The following is a 24,494-nucleotide window of genomic DNA, read 5'->3' on the forward strand; positions in this document are numbered from 1 at the left end:
CCCATGCAACTAAATCTTGTTTGCGACAGCATTTGCAATTTGTGGCTCGCTTGCGGTTTTTGTGGTTGGGCTCAGGGCATGTGATTAGCTTTGGACTTCTTTGTTTCACGGTTAACCCAGATGTTGGGAGCAGAGAAATGCAAAATAAGCTTGTAATGCCACGCCCATCAATCAGCTTGAAACTCCACTTTTATGCGACAAGGAATTACAATGAAAAGCTATAGAAATAAAACTGGATTACTTGGGGCAGCTGCTTGCTGTTGATATTTTCATGTATTCAACGGAAATTCAAATGGAATAATTTATGCTTTCAAGTTGAGCAATTGCTTGGGGTAATTCATAAATCGCCATCGCATATTCACGCGCTGTAAATTAACGGAGAACGCGCACACACATACACACAACTGCACAGGGCTTGATTTATAATGGAAAATATTTAATTACTTGGCAACGAGCACCTAAATGTGTCGCATATATCAAGTACACACCGTAACGGCAACGACATTGAAATTAATTATGCCAAATGGCATGCGAAGTAATTGCCCCGAATTGGCATGACCGCAAAATGTGTGAAGTGTGAGGGGTGAGGGCAGGTGGGAATCGTAAGGGTCAGGTTAAAGCATTATGCATGAATCGGCCCAGGCTCTAGCTTCGGCTGTGGCCACACAATGCATCAATATTGAAATGTAGCCAGCAGCCAACAAGCAGCAGATTGCATCGGAGCCCATTAGGCGCACCGAGTGCAGCACGTGACCTGGCAAAAGAGTTGAGCCAGCCAGCCAGCCAGCCAGCCAGCCGTCCTGTGTGATCGATGCCAAGTGTAGGCAGAGGGCGTGCACTGCCTTCCTGCTGCTGCTGCTGCTGCTGCTGCTGCTGCTCTTGCAGCTCTTGCGGCTACTACTACTGCTGCTGCTGCTGCGGCTGCTGCTGCTGCTGCTTCACTTGCCACACATCAATGTCTGCTTAGCTGAGCATCCACTGTCAAAGTTGAATTACAAATGAGCCCCAGTCGAGAGCGCCTGCATGCCGGCTATCTGTGCTGATGCTGACAGTTTTTCACAAGCAGGACATTCGAAGGTTTATCATTGTTTGGCCTGCCAGCTGACTGACTGCACCCACACACACCCCCAATGCAAACAAGCAATATAAATAGCAACTACTCACGTATGCCCTCTCTCTATCTATCTCGCTCACTCTCTTTGTATGTGTGCGTCTCTCTGCTGCCGGCTGAGTTGTGTCTTCCATTGAAGTTTGCGACAACTTTCACTGTGAAACTTTTGGCTTTTATCTGCAACTGGCAAGCGAAGGTATTCCAGGTAAGAGTAAAAATGCATAATTAACTTTTTTTTAAGTATATATATATATATGTTATTTTATATACGTACAATCAGCTTTGCACACGGTCCTCAATGTGTGCTGCAATTCCTTTGTGCACGTTTCCTTTGTTCGGTAAAAGAGCCCAGTATGGTAATCAATGGGCAAGCGAGAAATGTGTGAAGCACTCAAAGGACGTTCCGCAATTGAAAATCTGCAAAAAGAAATTTAAGATAGAGTTAAGAAAGAGTTAAAGCTGAATAAACTTTAAGGTATGAATTGGAGATTGTATAGCTATTTTATGAAAATTTAATGAAGTAATTTATGTGTTAAAAGTATTAAATATATTTTATTTTAATAATATAAGAAAAAAAAAAAACTATTTTAATGAATTTTAAGAAAAAATGTATGGTTGCAAAAAATTATATTACAATAAATAAAAACTATAAAATTAATAAAAATTTAATTATAATGAATAAATTATTTTAATAAATTTAAAAATATAAAATTGTAGTGCATTTTACTTAAAAAAAAATAATAATAAAAATAAAAATATTTCAGCCATTCTAAGTAATTGAAAAATATTAATAAATTATAATAATAACAATATTTTTAAAAATTCCAATTTTCAAAATTCAGATTTTAAATTTATGAATAAAATTAAAATAAAATTGTATTTAAAAAAATCAAAAAAAATCAAAGCGTTTATATAAATTATCAAACTAAAATAGCACAGCCAGATATCTTCACATTACAACAAATGAAGAAATTTATATATAACTTTATATGTTATGCATTAAATTAGTATTATATCCAAATATGTAAATAATTCTATAAATAAATTTCAGGTCTGCAAAAAAATTAATTTTTGTGTGCCTTTCTTATGTTCATTGGCGAATTGCATGGGAAATGGATATCAATTGTCTGCGCATTAGTAGAAGTGTCGAAGGCAGGCAACAAAAGCTTGACGCATATGGCACGAGCTCACCTGCCCACCTGCTCAGCTCAGTTCAGCTCAGCCGTGGCGCTACCGATTGTCTGCCACTTCCGCTCTGCAGAACATTTTCAATAAAATTCGCTGAAATTTGCATATTTATTCGAGTTGTATGTCTCTTTGTTGTAACTGCTGTTGTTGTTGTCGTGGTTGTTGTTGTTGTTGTTGGCTGGTCGCGTAACTCAAGACGGAAAAGCCAAATTAAAAAGTCATTTCAAACCTTTAAACGCAAAACGCAAGTAAATTATGTAAACATTATGGTTGGCCCTCGCCGCAAAAAGCCAAAGGACAACGGGCCCCAGGACGAAGCCGTACGAAAAGAATCTTAACCAAGGTCATATGCGCCGTGCCTGACATCGTTTCCAGCCGTCTGCCTCTTGCGCCCCCTCGGACCCCATCTGCCTTGAGGCCATTTTATGAGAATTTCACTTTTTTCTTTGCTTTTTTGCCTGGGGCCTGGGACGATGGCTACAAATGACACTAATAATTTCCATTTAAATGAAGCCATGAATAAGAAGCGAATGCAAGTAAACGCTTTTTATTTTTTATGTATTTTTTCTATTTATTTCATTCTTTTTTGTCAAATGACTTTTCTATTGGCGCCTGGGCAAATGGGGCGTATGAGTTACGGAGCTGTGGTGAGGACTTTAATGCAGTAAGTATATTAAACTGACATAATCTGGTGGCTATGATAAATGATAAATAAATGTATATATACAAATTTAACAATAATTTAATGTGCCTAATAATAATATCTAGTTTTAATTTTAGTACCTTAAGCTCCATCTTTTCATTACATAATCTCTTAGGAAACCCTTCCAACAAAATTTGCGCCTAACTTAAATACAACATTTGGCTTTACATTTACCTGCACAATACACCTGTATAAACAGGCTCATAGCCAGCCTGACACGTTTAGCCTGTGTTCTGCTCTGTCATGTCACCTAAATGTGTTAAATGCAAACTTTCTAACCAAAATCACGAAACATAAATCAGTTAACTTGTAAACAACACACAGACAGACACCCACGCACACCTAGACAAGTCTTATAAATACTTCAACACCTTGCCATCACTGTTGCCCATGTGTGTGTGTGTGTGTCTGTGTGTGTGCCTTATCGCAAACTTTGCACATGTCTCCAGCACCTCATTTGCAAAACTGAAAGTCAAAACTTGTCCAAAGTTCTCTTCATATATCCATCTCTCTCTCTCTATCTCTCTCTCTCTCTCTATGTCTTTTTCTCATTGTCTCTGCTTCTCCCTCTTTCACTATCCTTGCCTTGCTCTTTGATGCGTTGACTCTTGTGTGATGTAAAATAAATTGACATTTAGTTGTCAATGCCACCCGCTCTCTCCTCGCTGCACTGTCTTCATTCTTCTTTCGTCCTGTCTCTAGCAAGCTCTGCTGCAGGTGTCATCACGTGTTAATAGATTGTCAGCGTTCCGTACTCCCCGAAATTATATACTTGCATATTTAAAATTTCGTTACGTGTAGCTGCCAGTGAGGCAAACTGACAGCCCAGCTTCAGCTTCAGCATCAGCCTCAGCTCCGTAGCTCTGTAGCTCTGTAGCTGGCTCCTGCTTCGGCTTTCAGCTGCAACGACGACGAGCAGGTTAACAACGAGGCATTTTGACACACCGCCATGTTGACACATTTTTGGGGGCTTGGTCTTAAGGGGCGTGTGATGAATTTACCGCACATGTCAATCCCCCGGGCGGTTGGTTGCGTCACTCGACTCCGGCTCCTGCTCCTACCTGCTTCTGCCTGCTCCTCCCAGCTGCTGCTGTGATTGCAAGCTCACATTTCGCAAGAGACAGTTAAAAGACGTTTATGAACTCAACTGAAAAATACTCTGCATATCGGTTGGGCATGCAAACTGTGATGCACCATATGTAACATATATAAAATAGTTTATATAAAATCAGCTGATATCAAAGTTTAGCTCAATGAAATTTATTTGCTTGCTTTACATTCCGAATACCCTGGCTTAAGTACATCGCGATTCAGTTCTGCGAAACACAGCTCAAGGCAAGGACTTATTTAAATAAAGGCTAATGGATAAGGATTTGCCTTTACAATCAGTTCCATTGTATTCTTACAAGGTATTTTGTTGCAACAAAATAAGTCTTTTTAATCTCTATTATTGTGTGAGCCTCTATTCCCTGCGGCAAAGCCTTTGCGTCGTAATAAAAACCCAAATAGAAATAGATTCTCATGCGAATCTGCTCCTGAATGCCTTTTGGGAAATCTGCTGCGCTCCTTATCGCCATAAAATACTTTTCATCTGGCACTCAAATGCATTTTACATGAGTCTGAAATTCTAGTATTAAATGCAATTTAGTTAGTTAAACATTTGTCGAGTATTTTTTGTATATATTTTTTAATGGTACCTAAAAAAACAGAAGAGAATTAATTGTACAAATTCCATTTTGTTCTTCCAACAGGCCCACGGTTCATAGGCAAGTCAGCACTTTAGCCGAACAAATATTCCGTTAGCCAGGCAGCTGCCATGAATACCCAACTAGCTGACAAGCTAATGCAATTAAGGCCAATCCAATTTGTATATATTTTTCCATCAGCTTAACACGACCAGCTGTCTGGCAGCCTCTTCGCAGAGTGTGCATATTATATTCTTCTTCTTCTTCTTTTTCCTGTTTTTTTTTGTGCATAGTACCCGTTTCTAATTCCATTACGAAAACTGCAAGTTTGTATTACCCAGTTAATATTACCTGCTGTGCCGTTGGTTACTCTTTCGGCTCGAAATCCAATGCCGCTCAGTCTGTTGTCCTAATAACCTTTACATCAGCTTATATATAGAAAGGGCCCTTAATGTGCTTTTGTTTAGCATAAACAGCCAAGGCGTTGCCCTCATGTTAGCTGTCAACCCCAATCCCAATCCCAATCCCTGTTCCAATCCCAATCCCAATCCCAATCCCAGTCTCAGTCTCCATTAGCAGCATCAAAGTACAGCCAGCGCACTTAGCATAATAGCAAAAGCCAAATTCGAGATTCTCAACAACAATAAATTGGCCGAAAACGTGCTCTCTCTTATTTTGGCTAAGAGAGCGCGCTTTGGTTGGCGCTTAAGAGCGAAAGCTTTCGCTGCGTGCAACAGGCTCTTGTGGGTCCTTTGGCTGGGATCCTTTGGCGCCCGGCTTGTTGGACAATTTTTGTGTTTTGATTTCGCCTAACAAAAGTTTGCCTAATGCTGAAATAGTGCCACGCAAAAGTGTGAAACAAAGAAACTGAAATTTACTTAAATGCGCCAACAATTCAGCTCGCAAATTTACGATAATTGCGACAATTACATTTTGCAAATGATGCTGCAAACAAGTTAAGGGAATCAACGCCAACTCCTCGCCTCGCCCCGACCCGCACCGCCACAGTGCCCGTTGTTCTACTCGCTATGATAAATAGTTGGCAGCCCTTACCGCCCGCCCCGTTCGCATTCGCGTGGCTATAAAAGCAAATTGAAGCCATTGACTTGAGCAAATCTTGTTGGGCATTGCATTAGCTTGGCTTGGCTTGGCTTGGCTTGTCGTTCAAGGTTTTATAAATTTCAATTTGTTAAATGCTTAGCATACTCCACTCCACTTCACTCCACTGCGCACTGCGCACCACAGCACAGCACAGCACAGCACAGCTCCGACTACAATCGTAATCAGCAACATTAGTTCATCTTGTCTAGAATGTGGGCTGGAGGGTGCATAATTAGGTTAAAGTTGGACCTGACTCTGGCGTTGAGCTTGTGGCGCAACTTGTGCCACGAAGACTTTCAGTTTTGAGGAAATGGAGAGCTTAATACATCTCAGAGCTGAGCCAATTTACTTGGCAAGTGATAATTTAATTCGAATTTGACAGCTTAAATAAATTAACGTGTGAGAGTGAAGGAATTGCGGAGCGCGCGACGTAAAAATACCCTTAATCTCAGTTCAAGAATAGCAGTTGAGCATTAAATGAATATATGTGAATATAAATATATGAATATGTGTGAATATTATTTGAGATGGATAATAATAGAGCGACCAAACGGCTTAGAGTTTATATTTAATTTTGCCCTCTTTCTCTGCTCAGTTGCAGAAGCCGACGAACGAGCCCTGAGAGAGTGACTCTAGGGAGAATGAGGTTATTCTGAATGACTCCAGGCAGAATGAGTGTATGCAAAATGAGTCCATTGAGAGCGTGCCTTCGAAGCACGAGCCCTGGGAGAAAGAATGAGTCCAGGGAGAACAAGTCTTAGAAGAAGGAGCCTTGGCAGAATGAGCCATGGCAGAATGAGTCAAAGAGAATGATTACAGGGAGAATAAATCAAGGGAAAATAGATCAAGGGAGAATATATCCAGGGAGAGCCATTTCAACCATTCCAGGGAGAGCAAATCCAACTCTAAAATGTATTACCCATATACTCTTACATATACCTATTATTAAATAATACATATAAATAATAGGCCAACTATAAGGATCATTAACAGAATGATCATTAGCTTAATACTACAATTATTAATATAACAATTTATAAAACAGATCATAAATAATTATATTGACTACAATTTGGCTTAATATACTTAAAATACCTCATATAATACTAAATATACCAACTACTTGCTTAAAAACATACCAAATCCGAAGAAGAAGAGGAGCTCTGCACGACCGACCACCAACAGCCCAAGAAAACAACTGAAGAACTACAGCACCAGGCCTGCCTTTATATAGGGGGAAGCTCTCTCGAAATGCAGAGACCAACTTGTTCGGGCGCAACTCTTTCCAACTCGAACCTTGATCAGAGTTAGTTCTTCGTGTCGATTATTGAGCGGCAAATGGGAGCAATACCTGCTGCTTCTAATCGAATTCTCTCTTAATATAAATGACGACTTGACTAACTGCGATGTTACTTGTTCGATCAGACAGATGGTCAGAGAGAGAGAGAGAGGGAGAGTATTCTAAATATTCTGATAACAAATATAAATAAATTATAAATGCTGCCACGCCTTTGTGCTGCCTATTACACACATTTGCAGAAAACCATTTCAAATAGGGATAATAAAATATTCAATTATTATAAAAAACATCATCAATTGAATTATTTCAATCGGAAATGAAATGAATGTGAATACGTAATTGAGAACATGGCCGTATAATTGTTTATAATGATGATTTCAATCGGCTCCTAATGAAACATCATTCATCATTCATCGAAAATTCAATTAGCGCACGCCCACACAGAAAGGCAGACGCGCAGATGATGCCCAATGATAACGCACAATTATTGTGTGTCATTTTTATTGCTCATACGACATGTTGTGCACACAAATAACCGCCACGCCCACACACACACTCATGTATGTATATGAGGATATCTATGAAATTCAATGGAATCAGGCACTTTGACTTTTGGATAATTATTTCGCATGAGCACGTACTCCCATCCACTCACACTCCATAATAATAATCATTGACAGCAACAGCATAATGTGCTTATCATGATGCGCATCTCGGATTTAAATGGAAACGTGGCACGTGCTGTAGCTAATTAACTTAATTTCAATTTGCAAAACTAGTGTAAAGCCAATAATAGTCATGTTTCATATATTATTGGCAAAAATAAAAAAATCAAATGATTTTTCTGGTTTTTTTCTGGGTTTAATCCCTGCAATTTTTGTTTGTTTTATTGGATTGCGGTGCGAGCAGCAAATTGTCAAGCCACAGCAATTTATCGGCCATGCTGGCAATTGCATTATTAATGGCAGCTTAGACCACATGCAGCGCTCGACGATGTAAGGGTCTTACCAACCAGCACCAGTCGCACAGCAGGAGAACAGCAGGCGAGCAGGAGTCGTGGCGCAGGATGCCCACACAATCACATTCCCAACAATAAACCAATTTAAAGAAACCCTATGTAAACAGTTTTATAATGGATTATATATGTATGTGTGAGAGTTACATCTGTAGGTATTTATTGTTTGAGTATGTGTGCGTTTGTGTGTGTGTGTGTGTGGATGAGGTAAGAGCTGCTTAAAAAGTCATTGAACAACATTGGTAAAAAGTGAAATAAAAAGAAATTCTAAGAATTTACACAGAGACTAAAAAATAATTTTAAATATATATTACCTTCTTATGCAAATAAATATAAATGTAAATAACAATGTAAATATACAAATATATAAATATGAAAATATATTAAAATACAAATACATATATACATATATAATTATAAATAAGAATATGTATATAAGTATAAAAATATATAAATATAATTTAATAATTTTAAAAATATATATTTATATTCATTATTTTTTCCAACGTTTATCATATGAAATGAATAGAATAAAATTCAAATGTATTAAAAAAAATTCAGAGAAATAAGAGAAATATTTATCTATCAAACCATAATCAACAATTGAATTCGAGCTCCACTCGAACCAAAAAGAAGGTCAAACTTAATCTGAGATAAAACTCATGCCAGTTGCAAGTTTCTATCTTTATGTTTGCTCTGGCATATAAATTAATCTTTCCTGCTTCTGGCCTAACGTGTCCATGTACAGGCATGTCCTTTAATCTGACAGCATCTGGTTGCCGTGTTCTTGGCAAATTGTTAGAAATTCCATTTGTTTGACAAGCACAATGGCAGCAGAGCTGAGCTGATCGCAAACCCAAACACATGCTAGCCAAATGCTCTGCCCACAGAATGCATACACAGACACACACACACACACACAATCACGTAAATTGGTGTTCGTGGTGCAAATATGAGTAGAGTCTACTACTACGCATTGGTCCAGTACCGACCATTTTTGTCCAGCTATTGACCACCTCTGGCGCAATAAGCGTTAGCACAATTTGCAATAGCACCAATGGCAATGGCTTCTGCACCTCTTTCCCCCACTCCCCTTCTTCCATTCGCTCCCTTTTAGTTGGTATTCTCTGCTCCAAACGCAATTGCCAGCCATTGTCAGCGGGATTTGCTGACCACACACAGTAGCAGCAGTCCCGGAGAACCATTAGCAAAAGGCCCAGTCCGGACGCTGAGCCAACTCCTGTTGACTGTTCAAGAGATGGCAAACCAGCAAATGCTTATCAATAACACAGTTTCAACGGCATTTCAATTGTTGTCTCAAGCTGTTGTGGCACTTTAAGTATTCAGCTATGCCAGATATTCAGTATGAATATTTTCCCTTTCCTTTTTTTTTTTTTTTTTTTTTTTTTGTAAATGCATATTTTCTATTCATTCCTTGCAAGTTGACAAAGCCATCAGCATATTCAGCAGCTGTGTCTAGGCATTCACCATTGCAACATGTTCGAGCTGCCCAGAGACAAGTGCACTCAAGTTGCAGCAAGACGCTCGACTGGCTGCCTTTGCCTTTGTGGTAATTGTTATTCCAATTTGGAAGATTTATTACGCAGAGGGATTATGCTGCAAGCAGCTCTTAAGCTGATGAATTTAAAGCTTTAAATGATTGCGAAAAATCCCAGCGCTCGCATTAAAGTGTGAATAAAGTTTTTCAGAAAAATTCTCTGCCAAATTTGAAAGGAGAATTGAATGCCAGGCAAAGACACACACATATATTAATGACGGCCGTCAGCAGGACTCGAAATGGGTCCTGTGCGCTGAGCATAATAAATGCGTGCCGAAATGAAGTGATGCCTAGGCAACGTCAACGCCCGGGCAGACATTCAAATCACGCATACGTCGCGTGTGCATATCAATATTCGCATTTTCCATTTTTTTTTCTGTCTCTTTGGCAGGCCTGACAGCTGTCAGCAGTACGCATCTCTCAATGCGTCCGTCGGCTGTCAAATCAATTTATGCTGTCATATAATTATACAGTTGCCGCAGGGCAGAATCAATTAAACGGCGTCTGACTGCAAATGCAAAAATATGGAGAAAAAAAAATGGAAAATTGATTCGCAAATTGAAAACGCTGAGAGCTACACTCCAACTGATATCAAGTATAAGCCGCTTGCACGCATGCTGAAACTTAATTTACCCCACACCTACCACCCCCTGATAAATCTTTGCATTTGCCAAACAATCATCTGGCAGTTTGCCTTTTGTAAATTTTCACGTATCCGCTTGCAGCATATGCAGCATCTCCGCCATTGTTTGGCCACGTACTCAGGTGCCGCTGCCACATCAGCAGTTCCAAGTGATTTCCGTCCCAAAGGCCCTCACAGACACTGAAACAGAAACAGACTCAGGCACCGACCTGGGCCTTGCACACACACACACACATACCAATGAAGCGGGCCATCAGTTAACTGGGCCATGTTCTGTGTCTGCCAACACGCAATGCGCATTTTAAGCACAATTTAAACACATTTCCAATGTGGCCCACATGGAGCCAGACAAACAACTGAGCGGAATGTGTCGTTGTCTGCGCGACGTCAACGGCACAGAAAATGCCCCATTTCAACTGATAAACAGTTGAGCTCTCCATGTGAATATTGAATGCATGAAATAAAGTGTGGCAAAAGCCCAACAGCAATGATTATGGTCATTATATATTTTATAATAATGACTGAGTGGTTGTATATACATATATAGCCTAAGTATACTTATATAGCTAAAGGCGAAAGTTTTTGAATAAAAGATCAAAGGTCTTAAAAATATGAACATTAATATTTAAGCATTGAATAAGTAAAAATTAAAGATAAAATATATAAAATATATAAAAAAGTTGGTCTAAAATAAAATATATTACAAATAAACATATATGTAAATCAGTTAAAGTACATAAAATAAATTATATATATTTATTATATATAGAAATTGGTTAGTTTAAATAAAATAATTTATAAAATAAAAATAAATGTAAATATGTAAATTAGTTAAAGTAAATAAAATCAATTATAAATGAATACATAAATTAGTTGGTCTAAATAAAATAAAGAATAAATACTATATAAATAAATTTATAGGAATTAATTGGTAATAAAAAAAAAAAATAAAAATAAATAAATAAATAAATAAATAAATTTTAAGTACATATTTAGAAATTTGTTAATTTAAATAATGCTTCATAAACTGGCCAACTTGACGTACTGTAGACGCAGAAACAAAAAAAAAAACAATATTTTTGAATAAATTTCTCCCCCTGCACATTGAATAAAAGCTAATATCGAAACAGTTTCATGATGGCTGAATTTGAAATCCTTTAGCCTTTAATTTCATGATATCAAAGAACCTTTTCTCCGAATCGCAACTCCTATTAGATCAACTCTATGATATCATCAAAGAGCTCTTGCTTAAATATTCAAGTGCTCCTACAAAACACTTTAAATTTGATTGAAATATTTTAAGCTGTCAATTGCTGTAACACTTATGCCACTCAAGAGATTGAAAATATAGCTATTCAAGTTTATATCGCTTCTTCCAATTATTATTTATAGTTTATGTAAGTTTTATTAGAAAATGCCTGTCTGTGCAAAATCCATGAATCATTTTCTTAATAAACTTTATTTCATAAGTATTTATTTAGTTTCATTCATCAAACCTTAAAATATCTATGCTCGTAAATATTTTGATTGCTAAGATCATACTTAAAAATTCAATTAAATAATTGATTGAGTTTGATGCTCATTAAACTTGGCTTTCACCGTAATAGCTGCCAAAAAGTCTTGAACATATTTAAGCTGGCGCTTCCCTTGCTTGGCTATCCATTTCATATCTGGCTGGGCACTTGAAGTAAATTAAAATTTGATGGAGTTAAGAATTGGCAGCGCTTTCAAGCCAATGCCCTGCATACAATTTTAATTGAGCTGTCTGCCTTGATTAATTGGCAAATTCAAAGCATCCAACAGCCATCAGCCAGCAGCCAAAAACTTCCCCATCAACGTGTGCTACCTGCTTTAATGAGAGCCACAGGTGCGATGTTTACCAGGCAAATTAAACAAGCGCTTCCCGCCCTCTATGGATGTATGTATGCTATTTGGCCTTGCCTAATAGCCAGTTCTCAAATTAGCAGCTCATTCAGGCATTCGGAAGGCAGCTGGCTGCTGGCATCTGGCAACTGGTTTAAAAAAACACTTTAATGTTCTGCCCGAGTAATGCCCATAAATAAGCCAAAGGGTCGCATAAATTTTAGAGAGAGACCCCTCGGCAGCAAATGTTTCAGTTCGATTAGATCTGTTTGCCTGTTTGCCTTGATTGTCTGTCGAGATACGTGAAATGTTTCAAGCGCTTGCAAATGGAATTCAAACTCAAATCTCGCTCGTTGCTTAGCTGAAAACATAAGACAAGCTCGAATGCGTACAATTCGAATGCTGTGCAAACTTTGAACTGGCTATGGATTCAATGAATTTATTCATTAGTTCGCTTTGATATGCACTTCAGCGCCCCTTACTATGAGCACACACACGCACACATACCAGCCACGCCCTTGCTCATGTTAGCCGCCCCTGTCAGCCGCCTGGTTACACAGCAAACTAAACAAACAAACTTAAATGCTATTTGCCACTAGACAGCACTTCACAGTGGTACCAAACTATGCAAATAGTGCATTGCACGAAAGTATGTAAATAATCTAATATTAAATGGAATTTTGGCTCCATTATTGTAACAGAGAGAAAACTAATTTAAGAGTTCATTAAAAGAACTTGAACAGCAATTGAGTTTTCGCAATTTAAACCACTGTGCAGTCAGTGAAAGCATCGAAAGAGCGTGGGATAGAAAGAGGCAGACGCTGTATTAGCGGCGTCCAGCTGCTTGCATCCTATGGTTGCCCATAAACAGAAATCCACAGACACATATACACACCTATACACACTCATACACACAAGGTCTTTGGCACACACATGAGTTGGCAACTTAAAGGCTTAGAGGTGTGCGAGCCTGGGCCCAGCTAATGCGATTTATTTTTATGGCCAATTTGCTTGATTAGGTTTCGATTTTCATGCGGCCGCTGCACTCGCTGCTTTTGCAGTTGAGTTCATTAAAGTTGCGAAGCAACAAAGTTTATTGAAATATGGCTTGCCAGCATCCGCAGCAGCAGCAGGAGCAACAGCAGCAGCAGGAGCCGCAACAGCTGCTGCGAGCGGATCCAACTTTTGAATCGTTCAGCAAAGGCTGCCTGTTAATAATGGAAAATTAATTAATATTTCGCTAGGCGAACTAAAACAACAATTGCAGTGGCTAACTGAAATGAATTCCAAGTCTCCTCCACACACATACGCATACGCCCACAGACTCACACAGGCGTGTGTGCTCTGTTGTTTTATAGCCGCGCAGGAAAGTATGCAACAGCATTTAAAATTCGCAAGCGCACAGCCCGAAGCCAAACAAATAACAAGAGCAAATATGAAATATGAACGACTTAATAATGCTCTAGAAAGTATGAAAGGAAATTTATTACTCTTTCCTTAGACTTTAGCTTCCTGAAAAGGTTGATCATAGAGCAAAAAGAAGCTATGAGTGCTGCTGAAGAAAATAAAAGCAAATTTTAAGACTATATGAAACAGTCAAACTATTTTAGTATCTCATAAATATTTATAATTAATTAATATTAAAAAGCACAAATGTTATACCCACTAAATAATATGATAAATATCGAACAGCATTTTTGCATATTCTTTGTTTTGTTTAGGCATATAATATATATTGACATAATGCATAATATGTTATGTTATGGTAGGCAGTCATAGACTACTCATTTTATTTTCTGATAACAATGTTTATATAAAATTAACTAATATACTTGTATAAACAAATAGAAACATTGTCGTCAATGCACACATATTAAATCAAATTTTCAATAGAATAGTTGTTTTTTTTTTTGCTGTCATATCAATGCCTGCTTTCAACTTACTATCGTGATAGTCTCATGTAAGGTATGAAGGTTCTAGTCGAGACTGCTCGACTAGAAGATACCCTGAATCCTCCAAGCTGATATTCGAATCATTCTGCACTTCTTTGCAGTGACCTTGAGGAGTCAATGACCTTGAGAAGGCCATGACCTTGAGGAGAGGACAATGACCTTGAGAGGGCAATGACCTTCAGAGGGCAATGACCTTGAGAGGGCAATGATCTTCAGAGGGCAATGACCTTGAGACGGCAATGATCTTGAGAGGGCAATGACCTTGAGAGGACAATGACCTTGAGAGGACAATGACCTTGAGAAGGCAATGACCTTGAGAGGACAATGACCTTGAGAAGGCAATGACCTCGAGAAGGCAATGACCTTGAGAAGGCAATGACCTTGAGGCGGCAATGACCTTGAGAGGACAATGACCTTGAGAAGGCAATGACCTTGAGAGGGCAATGACCTTGAGAGGGCAATGACCTTGAGAGGGCAATGACCTTGAGACGGCAATGACCTTGAGAGGGCAATGACCTTTAGAAGGCAATGACCTTGAGAGGGCAATGACCTTGAGACGGCAATGACCTTGAGAGGGCAATGACCTTGAGAGGGCAATGACCTTGAGAGGGCAATGACCTTGAGAAGGCAATGACCTTGAGAGGGCAATGACCTTGAGAGGGCAATGACCTTGAGAGGGCAATGACCTTGAGAGGGCAACGACCTTGAGAGGGCAATGATCTTGAGAGGGCAATGACCTTGAGAGGGCAATGATCTTGAGAGGGCAATGACCTTGAGAAGGCAATGAGGTCAATGAGGTGCTTGTGACCTCTCAAGGTATACACGAGTATGCATACCAAATTTTAAGTCTCTAGCTATTATAACGTCTGAAATCTAGGCGCTCATACGGACGGAAAGACGGACAGGGCTATATCGACTCAGCTCGTCGTCCTGATCATGAACATATATACCTACCATATAGGGTCTGCGATGATTCCTTCTGCCTGTTACATACTTTTCACAAAACCATTGTACCCTGATTCCCCATTTGCAATGGGTTCAGGGTATAAAAATGACTCTGTGTGAGTTGCTATTGAGACAGCAAAAAACAGAAAAAAAGAAGAGAAATATGTGAAATACCGCATGACATTATGACATTTATGTTCCATAAAACTGCTGCATGCTACGGTGGACCATCGTGCGTCTTCGCGGGGCAACAAATATTATGTCAGAGTTTCTCTGCGCACACACATATGCAAATATGTGTGGGTGTGGGTAGAGAAATTACCACTGCGGCATCCAGAGGGCACGATTTTTCCTATAAATAGGTGTAGGGGTAAAAAACCCTTTTACCTAACATTGGCAAATGTTGTCAGCATTTTTTGCAGCTCCACGCATTTTGTTTTATTTCTACTGCTATTATTATTATTTTCATACGCTGCGTTGCGCATACGCCCCGAAGGCACAATGGTGCTGGCATGTGCATGAGACTTGGCTTAATTAAAATAGCTTTGATACAATACAAGTACATGTGTTTGTATTTGTGTGTGTGTGTGTGTGCATATGTGTGGCAGCATAAACTAAAAGTGAAGAAATTTTCTATGGCAACTTGTTAGCCAAGCAGCAAGTAATCACGATAAAGGCAATAGCTTGAGCAGGAACAGCAGCAGCAGTAGAACAGCAGGAGCAGGAGAAGGAGCTGAAATTGAAGCCATCGGAAACGTGACTAAATCAGTTTTGCCAATAAGACACGCAGGCAGCGTCAAGGATGGCATCGCCCGGAGCTAGATCGCTGGCTGCGTATGGTCGGCAAAGATGAAGGAATAAATATAATATAATCTACGACGCTTCAGGCGGCATTGAACTGTGAAATGACTTCATTAGTAAAAATATTGTATGTAGTGCTCGCATCAAAGATGCCATAAGACCTCTGGGCTGGGCTGATTTATTGCGTATGTCCTAGCGCATAAAAATACATGAAAGTTGAAGTATTAGTGTGTGTGTGTGTGTGTGTGTGTGGGTGTGCATAAGTTGTATTAAAATATTACTTGTCATTGAGAGTTAGGGACACGTCCTCAGTAAACCCACACGATTTCACACATTACAGCAGCTTGAATGCGAAATTTTATGTAAATTTAACAAGGACATAACCGAAAGGCACCTAAAAGTTGGCCATACGAGCGGCAAAACAGAAAACATAAAGCGCAAATTAATTGAGGCAACAAACAAGCGACATGAGAGAGAACGAACGACTCGAGAGAGCGAGAGAGGGAGAGCGAGATAAATATATGGGAAAATCAGGGAAGCTGCCGTTGCCTTTGGGGCAATTTCATCTTTTCTTTCTTTCTGCGTCTTGGCTTTTTTTTATGGCAACTGGGCAAAGGGTCGGAAATGGCAGGAAGTGGTTGGCAAAAGCTAAAGCTATACGATGCCTGATTCCGGTGTTTGCTTAGGCGCCGTAATTATCTTATGATACGGCCATTCCATTTAGAGCATAGAAAAACTCTCCCTCTCTCTCTCGCTCTGATGGTATAATTTTTAGAATTATTTTGGCTTTTACTCTGCGCAATTTTGTTGAATATTTAATATTTATGTTTTGTTTAATTTTATGTTCAAAAGTAAACAGTGCTGCTAAAGAGAACCCTTAATGTTTATGAATGTATATTATCTTGTCTTCTTCAGTTGACTTTGGATATACACATGGTATTCATATGGACAGATGCTCGCATAATTTAATAATGAATTAGATTTAAGACTCTACTGCATCATCATCGTTTTAATCTGTGCCCAGAGCTCTCTGGGGCAAAGCAACTGCCTCTGGCCAATCTTTTCTATTTAATAAAGCCAAAGAGCTTTCATAGAGTTTCATTTCCTTTTGGTTAAATGAAACCTGACTAGTTTCTAGTTTCCTTCGGCATTTCTTAAGTTACTTTTGCATTTCTACTAAACACATTTTACTCTTTGCTGAGCTGCGTTTGCATATTCGCAGTTGACTTTGAGTCGACACAGACTCGTTACGTTGGCATTGATGGTCAGTTTCATCGCTGGCTTATTAGATTTTTCTCCTTCTGTACGGTGACCTTTTTGTTGGAGAAGAGTGAATCGCCAAAATGCGCTACCCATTTCATTCTTTCGTTACCCTATTTCCACAGCTTAAATATATATTGTATTAAATCACCCTCGTCAATCAATTGCGTTGACATGCAACGGACACGCAGCGCGCAGAGCTTCTCAGCGTCTCAGATTATTGTGTTTAATAAAAAATTAAGTACAGGGTTCAAAGTTCAACAATTTCACCAGCTGCTTTAAAGGAAGCGACAGAACGAAAAAATGAAGAATGCGCGTTGCGCACAAAAAATCGCTCATCCGCCACATTGGCGGCATTGGCAATGCGCGTCACGTTTCAATTGTTTCAGCGTGTGCTTGGACAAACACATGTAGGGAACATATTGAGATGTAGAAAAAATCCACTCTGTATGGCATAATACATATTCGCGCGCAACGGTCAGAGCAAGGACAAATGCCAACAAGTGCAAGGACATAAACGTTAACATTACTGCAAAAGGCAGCAGCAGCAGCAGGAATAGCAGGCGTAGCAGCAGGAGCAACATCAGTTGTTGATTTATTGAATACTAAGTGCTTGCAGCAACTACAGAACTGCAACTTTAAAACTTCTCATTGGCGCACGGAAGAAATCCGCTGAGAACTTTGTGAAACAAGCCAATTTGAATAACTAAACAAAGCTTATAAAATGCGAGCATAGAACAAGCATAAAAAACTGTTTTAGTAAATTGTAACCACAAGGCAATGTAGAAACTTTATCATAGAGAATGGAAGGGCAAAGTCTGTAAACTACTTTAAAAATAAATAACAGTGTATTCTTCCAGGCAACTCGACTGGAAGTTGCTCTCCACCATATAAAAAGAAATCATAATAAAAAGTTACATGAGTTTTCTCTTAGCAAAAACAAATGCCCATATAGTCTATATGAATCACAAATGTATATATGTATGTATACATATGTATATAGACATCTTTTATGCATTGCAACATTTAATATGTTACACATTTCGAAATGAAATGTTGTTACCCTGTTGGTTAGGGCATGCCACGTGATGGACGCTCGGGTGTAAAAAGTTTTCCGCCTGAGCGTCAACTTAATTATTGAATGGCCCGGAACAGGCGAGCCGGGAAACAGGTGTGCAAAGCAGCCGCATTTTGTATATTAAATGTCCGACTTAGAGAAAATTTTAAATTGAAAAACTTTGCGCGGCGAACAAATTAAAAAAGCCCATGTCCAAAACTTGGCAGGAGGCGGCAGGCAGCAGGCGACAGTCATAAGGCAACAAATTCAACAATAAATCCGTTCAGCTTTAAGAGATCGAATGAATGAGATTCCCAATAGCTCAATAGCTGCAGTTGCAGCTGGTTGCATGCCGCCATTTATTGCACGAAGTTAAAGAGTCACGTGCCGTCAAATTGATTGCCACACACACACACACATACACATGGTAAAGCAAATAAATGAATAAAAAATTAAATGAATGAATAAATAAATGTAAAAATTATTCAATTCAAATATTTGCGATTTGCGCATTTTAATTGTGGCCAATTTATTTACGTTGACAAGTTAAATCATGCAAAAAATGTACGTTGATTAAGTTTCATTTATGCCAGCCCTGAAAGCCAAATAAATATATCTAATTAAACATCAGATGTCCTTAACACATATATAAGTGTAGGTCACGCCATAATGAAGCATTTCCAGCCTGGGAATATAAATATATTTATCTATGAATATAGTAGAGGGATAGCTGGACTGAATACCAACTCTTTCAGCATTGACTATTGCTTATCATACATTTTTTGTTTATATGTAATATATATTATATATGTATAAAATAGTATAATTAACTAGCTCACACATACATATAATAGTAGAATTAACTATATAGAATTTTAGTATATATTTCTCTCATATATCAGAGCACACGATCTGCAGCTATTTGATGCTCTTCATATTTGGGCAGGTCTTGCTTACTTAGGAGAGCAAACAGTAGGCAGCAGCTTGCTTAGGCTGTGGACACGGCCTTGCACTCAATTTGACGGCTCTGTGATGGTGCTTAAGGCGAGGCCATTGGAGATTGCTGGCCAGACGACGCCGCCTTCTTACATGTGTTGATGCCATTAAAGTTTTCATTGCTTGATTTGACATGAGCCAAGGGCAACACACAATTTCTTGTGCGGGGCGCAGCCCCAACACTTATTTGCCGTTGTCCTCATTGCCAGCTGATGGATGGAGACGCATGGAATGGATGCTGAATGGCCTATCTGTTTAACTGCTGCTTACACGCGTCTCTCTCCCACCCACGCAATCGCAATCTCAATCTCTTCCCATCTCTGTTTCACTGTCTCTCTCAGTTTTATGAGCTTTTAAAATGCTTGTTCAACAACTGAAGGCGAATCCCTTTATGCGCTACATAATATTGAACTCCAGCTGATGATGATGATGAAGTAAGCGGCATCCCTGCTGGATCCACTTGATTTATGCCAACTGCAAGAGCCGAAAGTTAAACTCATTTTCTGCGTCTGCTGCATATAAATTTCGTTAGTAGTTGCAATGGCGCTACGATTACGATGGCCCTGCCCAAGCAAGACAAGGCCAACTTTATGTTGCCCGAAAGTATTAAAACTTTTTTCGTTGCTGCGCCTTTGATCCTTGGGCACAGACAGCGAACATCGGCAGCTGGATGTGGGCCCATAAACGTGCCATTGCCATTGCCACTGACATTGCATATGCCTCAACGGTTCACGGCCTGCCCTTAGCGAAAGTGGCGAGACTCAGTTGCATTCATTTTTAAATAGCTGGCTGACAAGGCGTGGCATGCATGTGTGGCAGCTGACACCTGCACTTCCTCTCCTCTCACTGTCGGTAAATACAAATTAAATGCTTGCTCGAAATGCCCTTTAATGCTTGCCAAGCCGTCATCAACTGAGCATCACTTCGCTTGACAGATGGCTCTCCACTTGACACCCACATTAGCGAAAGTATAAATAGACATAAATAAGCATAAATATATTTTATTATCTCTAGTATTCCATTCAACAAAGGTCAGTGGGCTAAGCCCAATTTGCAGCTAAGCTCATGTTGCTCCTGCTACTGCTGCTGCTCCTACTGCTGCTGCTGATCCTACTGCTACTACTTCTACTACTGCTCCTGCTCCTGCTGCTGTAGCTGCTCCTATTGGTCTTGCTCTTACTGCAGCTGCTCCTACTGCTGCTGCTGCTCCTGCTCCTGCTCCCCCTGCTGCTCCTGCTGCTGCTGCTCAAGTTGCTACTCCTGCTACTGCTCCCGCTCCTACTGATGCTCCTACTCCTGTTCCAACTCCTGCTGCTGATCCTGCTCCTGCTCAAACTCCTGCTACTGCTCCCGCTCCTACTGCTGCTCCTACTCCTGCTCAAACTCCTGCTGCTGCTCCTACTCTTGCTCAAACTCCTGTTGCTGATCCTGCTCCTGCTGCTGCTGCCTGGTTGACATTTGTTGAAACGTTTTGCTTTCAACTCGCGGCCATTTTTATTGCCTGCCATTTTACAAAATGGTGCAGACATAAAAAATGGCCGGCACGCAATGCGGCAACTTGTTGGCTCTCTGATTTGCCTCGATGCGCTGTTGGCCACTTGGATTCGCGGCTAAGGCTATTAAAGCCTTAATATAGTCAAGCCGTTTGACTATTTGGGTATTTCGCCTGCCCGGCTGCCAGTTCGCCCATTTGCATGCGCCCTCACGAAATGTGAGCTCGAAAAACTTGTGCCCAATGCTCCGTAACTTTAGTTTAATAGTTGCCCGCGCGAGTTTCGCTTTGGCAACTCGCGTCGCCTTTTAATGCAAATTATAACGTTGCCGGCGCCAAAAAGTTGCTCGTGCTTCAACAATTTCGTGTGCCAAAGATTAAATGCAACCTCCTCCCCAAGCCAAGCCCCGACTGCATCAACTGCTTTGCAGTTCTGGCTAAAGCGACGTCAATTTCGTCAGGCGCTATTTCTCAATTTGTGTGTTTTGAGTTCAGCAAAGCAGCAGGTGAGCTGTTGGACTAGACTTACAAAAGAGAAAAACAACTTTAAACTTTAACTAGACCAAATTGTTCTACACTATGTGAACAACAACAACAAACAGTCCACAGTCCATTTCTAGATGAAAATGAACTTTTGGTTAAGCTTTAAGGATAACTTGACCATTATTATTTATCATTTAATAAATGTAGAAAATACATACATATATTTAATTTACTTTGCACAGTGAGATTAAAATACTATAAAATTTATTTTTATTAAATATTATATTTTTAAATTCCTGCAGAATTTTTATTTATATTTACATAATATAATACATATACATACACACATAATCGAACCAGCTATATACTTATATGCAAAGCAAATTTTTATTTACGTAATTCGATTGATTTTATATTTTAAAACTATTTTTTAGGCCCACCAATTACTGATGCGGCCAAGTCCCATATACTTTGGGAGGGTATTCGGAATATCGATAAGTCCTGCCAGTAGATTTCTAAGATTTCCACTCTGTAAATTCCCGTATCGCTCACCAAAGACTTCTCCCAATCTCCGGGGAGGCAGCCTCCGTCGCAGTCGCATCCAGCTAAGTTGCACGATCCACGGCCGCAATACGTGCCCCGGAGTGGCCTTCCATCGCCGCATATCTTGATGACGCAGTTGCCGTCATCCGATCTTTGGCCACGAATCGCGGCGCACTGTCCATTCAGCACTTTGTACTTTACGACCTTTGCCTCGGCACAGCATACGGCACTTGCATCCGGCGCCTGCAGCACCAATAGCCAGAGCACGCCGAGCACAGCTATCAGGCACGAGAACTGAAGCATTTTATAGCACACAAGAGACGCGAGCTCGACTAATCTCTTCTCTGGCAAGCTACGACTGATGCTATATGTGTTGCAGAGCAGCTACTTATATACCACAGACGATTGATTCATGCTGATGCTGCTGATGAGCAAACTATGGAGTTGTAAGATATTAAGCTGCATTCAATAAATAATATCTCTAATTTAAAATAATATAAATTTATATATGGGTTGATAAATAAATATCAATTTATATTTAAAAATATATTTTTTAAATAAAAAAAAATTAAAAATTTTTAATGAAATATATATTTACTTAAATATAATATACAACAAAAATATATATAAATATATGTTATGAATGTATTTTTTTACATACATATTAATAAATATAAATATACATATATGGGTAAAATTTATTTATATGTATATGAGTATTTATGCCTCCTTACTACTATATATATAGTATCATCGAATAAGAAAATTGTTAGTTGTTATTGTTAAATTTTTAGATTATTTTGCATAGGTTCTATGTGATAGAAATTGATAGAATTTAATAGAAATTAGTCAATTCAAATCACTTTTGGTTTTTATATATACAACTGTATATATATATATATATATATATATATATACAGATATCTCCTTAAAACCGTTTGGTTGTCTGGTATTTTGTGGCATATATGCTGGAATTGTTGGCATTTGCTGGGAGTTTGGGGCTTGGCTGCGCGGTTTGTATCTGCGGTTTCTCTGGTCTGAGAACTCGGTCACCCCACCCCAATATCTCCCTTTCTCTTTCACTATTCGACTCGGCTTCGCTTTGGCAGCCTGTTGTCGTTAATTTCTGGCTGCCATTCGTGAGCAATTTAATTGAATTATTTGTGCACCGAATGCTCTGCACAGCCTGCGACAGCCCCTCTAATTGGCTGGGCAATGGAATGACGGCCACGTCTGAGGCGATGGCGTTTAATTAGCTCGTCTGGCACTGTACGCACTCTAGGTGTACCGCAGTAGGGTTAAGCTGCTTAGCTCTCACTGAGGCGGCAGGCGGCAGGCGGCAGGCGGCAACACGATGCCATCCATTATGTTGAAGTACGACGCCCTAATCAAATTGAGCTGCCAACGCATCAACCTTTGCCAGCAGCCGAATTTGTGTGGGTCTATCAGCTGCACGCTGAGCAAATTGAATTATCTTTGACAGACATGAGATTATTTGCGTATCCATCTAGCAGACGCACCTACATACATGTATACACCACAGAGACACTTTTAATAAGCAGTTGAAGTCGCACTTCACTTTATATTACAGAGTTTGGCTTATCAGCAACTGCAAGCAAATGCTTATTGATTAACGCTCACGCTATTGACTTATGTTTCAGTAGAAATCGTTATCTTCGGCTGCTACGAGCCTCGTATTATATAAGCATTATATAAGCAAATAGAATTATAGTCCCTACTTTATATGCATTATTTGCCAAAGACTACAATGGACTGGAGCTGCAATAACTGGCTAACTGATAGTTCCTAGCGTTGCAGAGCTCATTGGCAGAGCTCCAGCTGCGATTAATAATTGAGAAACTATCGCACATTTAGTCTGACTATCTATAACAACAAATTAATGGAGAAAAGATTAAATCATTTGGAGCATCGGAAAATTATCTAAAATAAATGGCTCAACAGAATGTTATAAATAAGTAAGTCTAGACTGAAGGTGCAATTTACTGACGTACAAGTCTTGTTTAGAATTTAGAAGGTCTAAACTAAATTCACTTTAGATTCGATGCTAATAAATGTATTATTATTCTGCTTATATATGAGTGATTTTATTTAAAGTAATTCAAATTAATGAAGTTATTGTCGTGATTAATGAGTAATTATTCTTATGATTATATTTAGTGTCATTTATGACTTCTATAAAGATGGTGGGCATAGAAACCTTTATCTCTGCTATTCGCTCTGGTTTGCGCTCCACTCACACAAGTTTTCTCTGCAACCTCAATATTCATTCGAAGAGCAATCCGAACTTGTCTTTGCTTGCAATTGAATATTTGAATAAGAGAGAGATTAATTCGCGCAGCCCCTCGTTACGTGGCGATAATTCCATATGGCATCGCGACGCAGTGTTTATTGACATGGGCTGGCTCGGCTTGTTGGACTGCTTGTCATGTCTGAGCTGCCATAAGCACGTCGCACACGTAGGCGCCATTTTTGAAAATGGCGTCAACGTCGGTTCCGCTGAGCAACAGCAGCAACAGCAGCTAAAATTTTAGGTTATATGTAGGTACGTTTGAATTGAATCGGAATGGAAATCGAATGGCTGGCTCTGCTTATGAAGTCGTTAGCGTTAGTCTCCTGCCGCCGGCTGCTGTCGTTAGCGATATTGGCACATCGTCGAAAATAATTGCCGGAAATACAAAAGGAAAACGGCAATGGCTTTGCCCGTGGCTGTGGCTCTGACTCTGACTCTGATTCTGACTGTGGCCCCGCCTCAAATGAAATCAAATAGAATGCTGCGT

The 24,494-nt window shown here is 39.5% G+C and overlaps 1 protein-coding gene and 1 long non-coding RNA gene across 2 annotated transcripts; both read right to left on the bottom strand.

Annotated features, from left to right (window-relative positions):
* Window positions 1-1,205: 1,205 nt before the first annotated feature.
* On the bottom strand, window positions 1,206-6,979 carry LOC122757553. Its single transcript, XR_006357621.1, has 3 exons — window positions 6,928-6,979; window positions 1,386-1,528; window positions 1,206-1,294 (listed from the first exon to the last, which is right to left on the bottom strand). It is a non-coding gene; the product is annotated as an uncharacterized LOC122757553 (long non-coding RNA).
* A 14,534-nt stretch (window positions 6,980-21,513) lies between these two features.
* On the bottom strand, window positions 21,514-22,073 carry LOC6582745 (protein Diedel). Its single transcript, XM_032731390.2, has one exon. The coding sequence runs from the start codon at window positions 21,997-21,999 to the stop codon at window positions 21,577-21,579; it is 423 nt and encodes a 140-aa protein (XP_032587281.1). The 5' UTR covers window positions 22,000-22,073; the 3' UTR covers window positions 21,514-21,576.
* Between the last annotated feature and the right edge of the window lie 2,421 nt (window positions 22,074-24,494).

The sequence above is a fragment of the Drosophila mojavensis genome, unplaced genomic scaffold (genome assembly GCF_018153725.1).
Source record: "Drosophila mojavensis isolate 15081-1352.22 unplaced genomic scaffold, ASM1815372v1 contig_74, whole genome shotgun sequence".
Taxonomy (NCBI): domain Eukaryota; kingdom Metazoa; phylum Arthropoda; class Insecta; order Diptera; family Drosophilidae; genus Drosophila; species Drosophila mojavensis.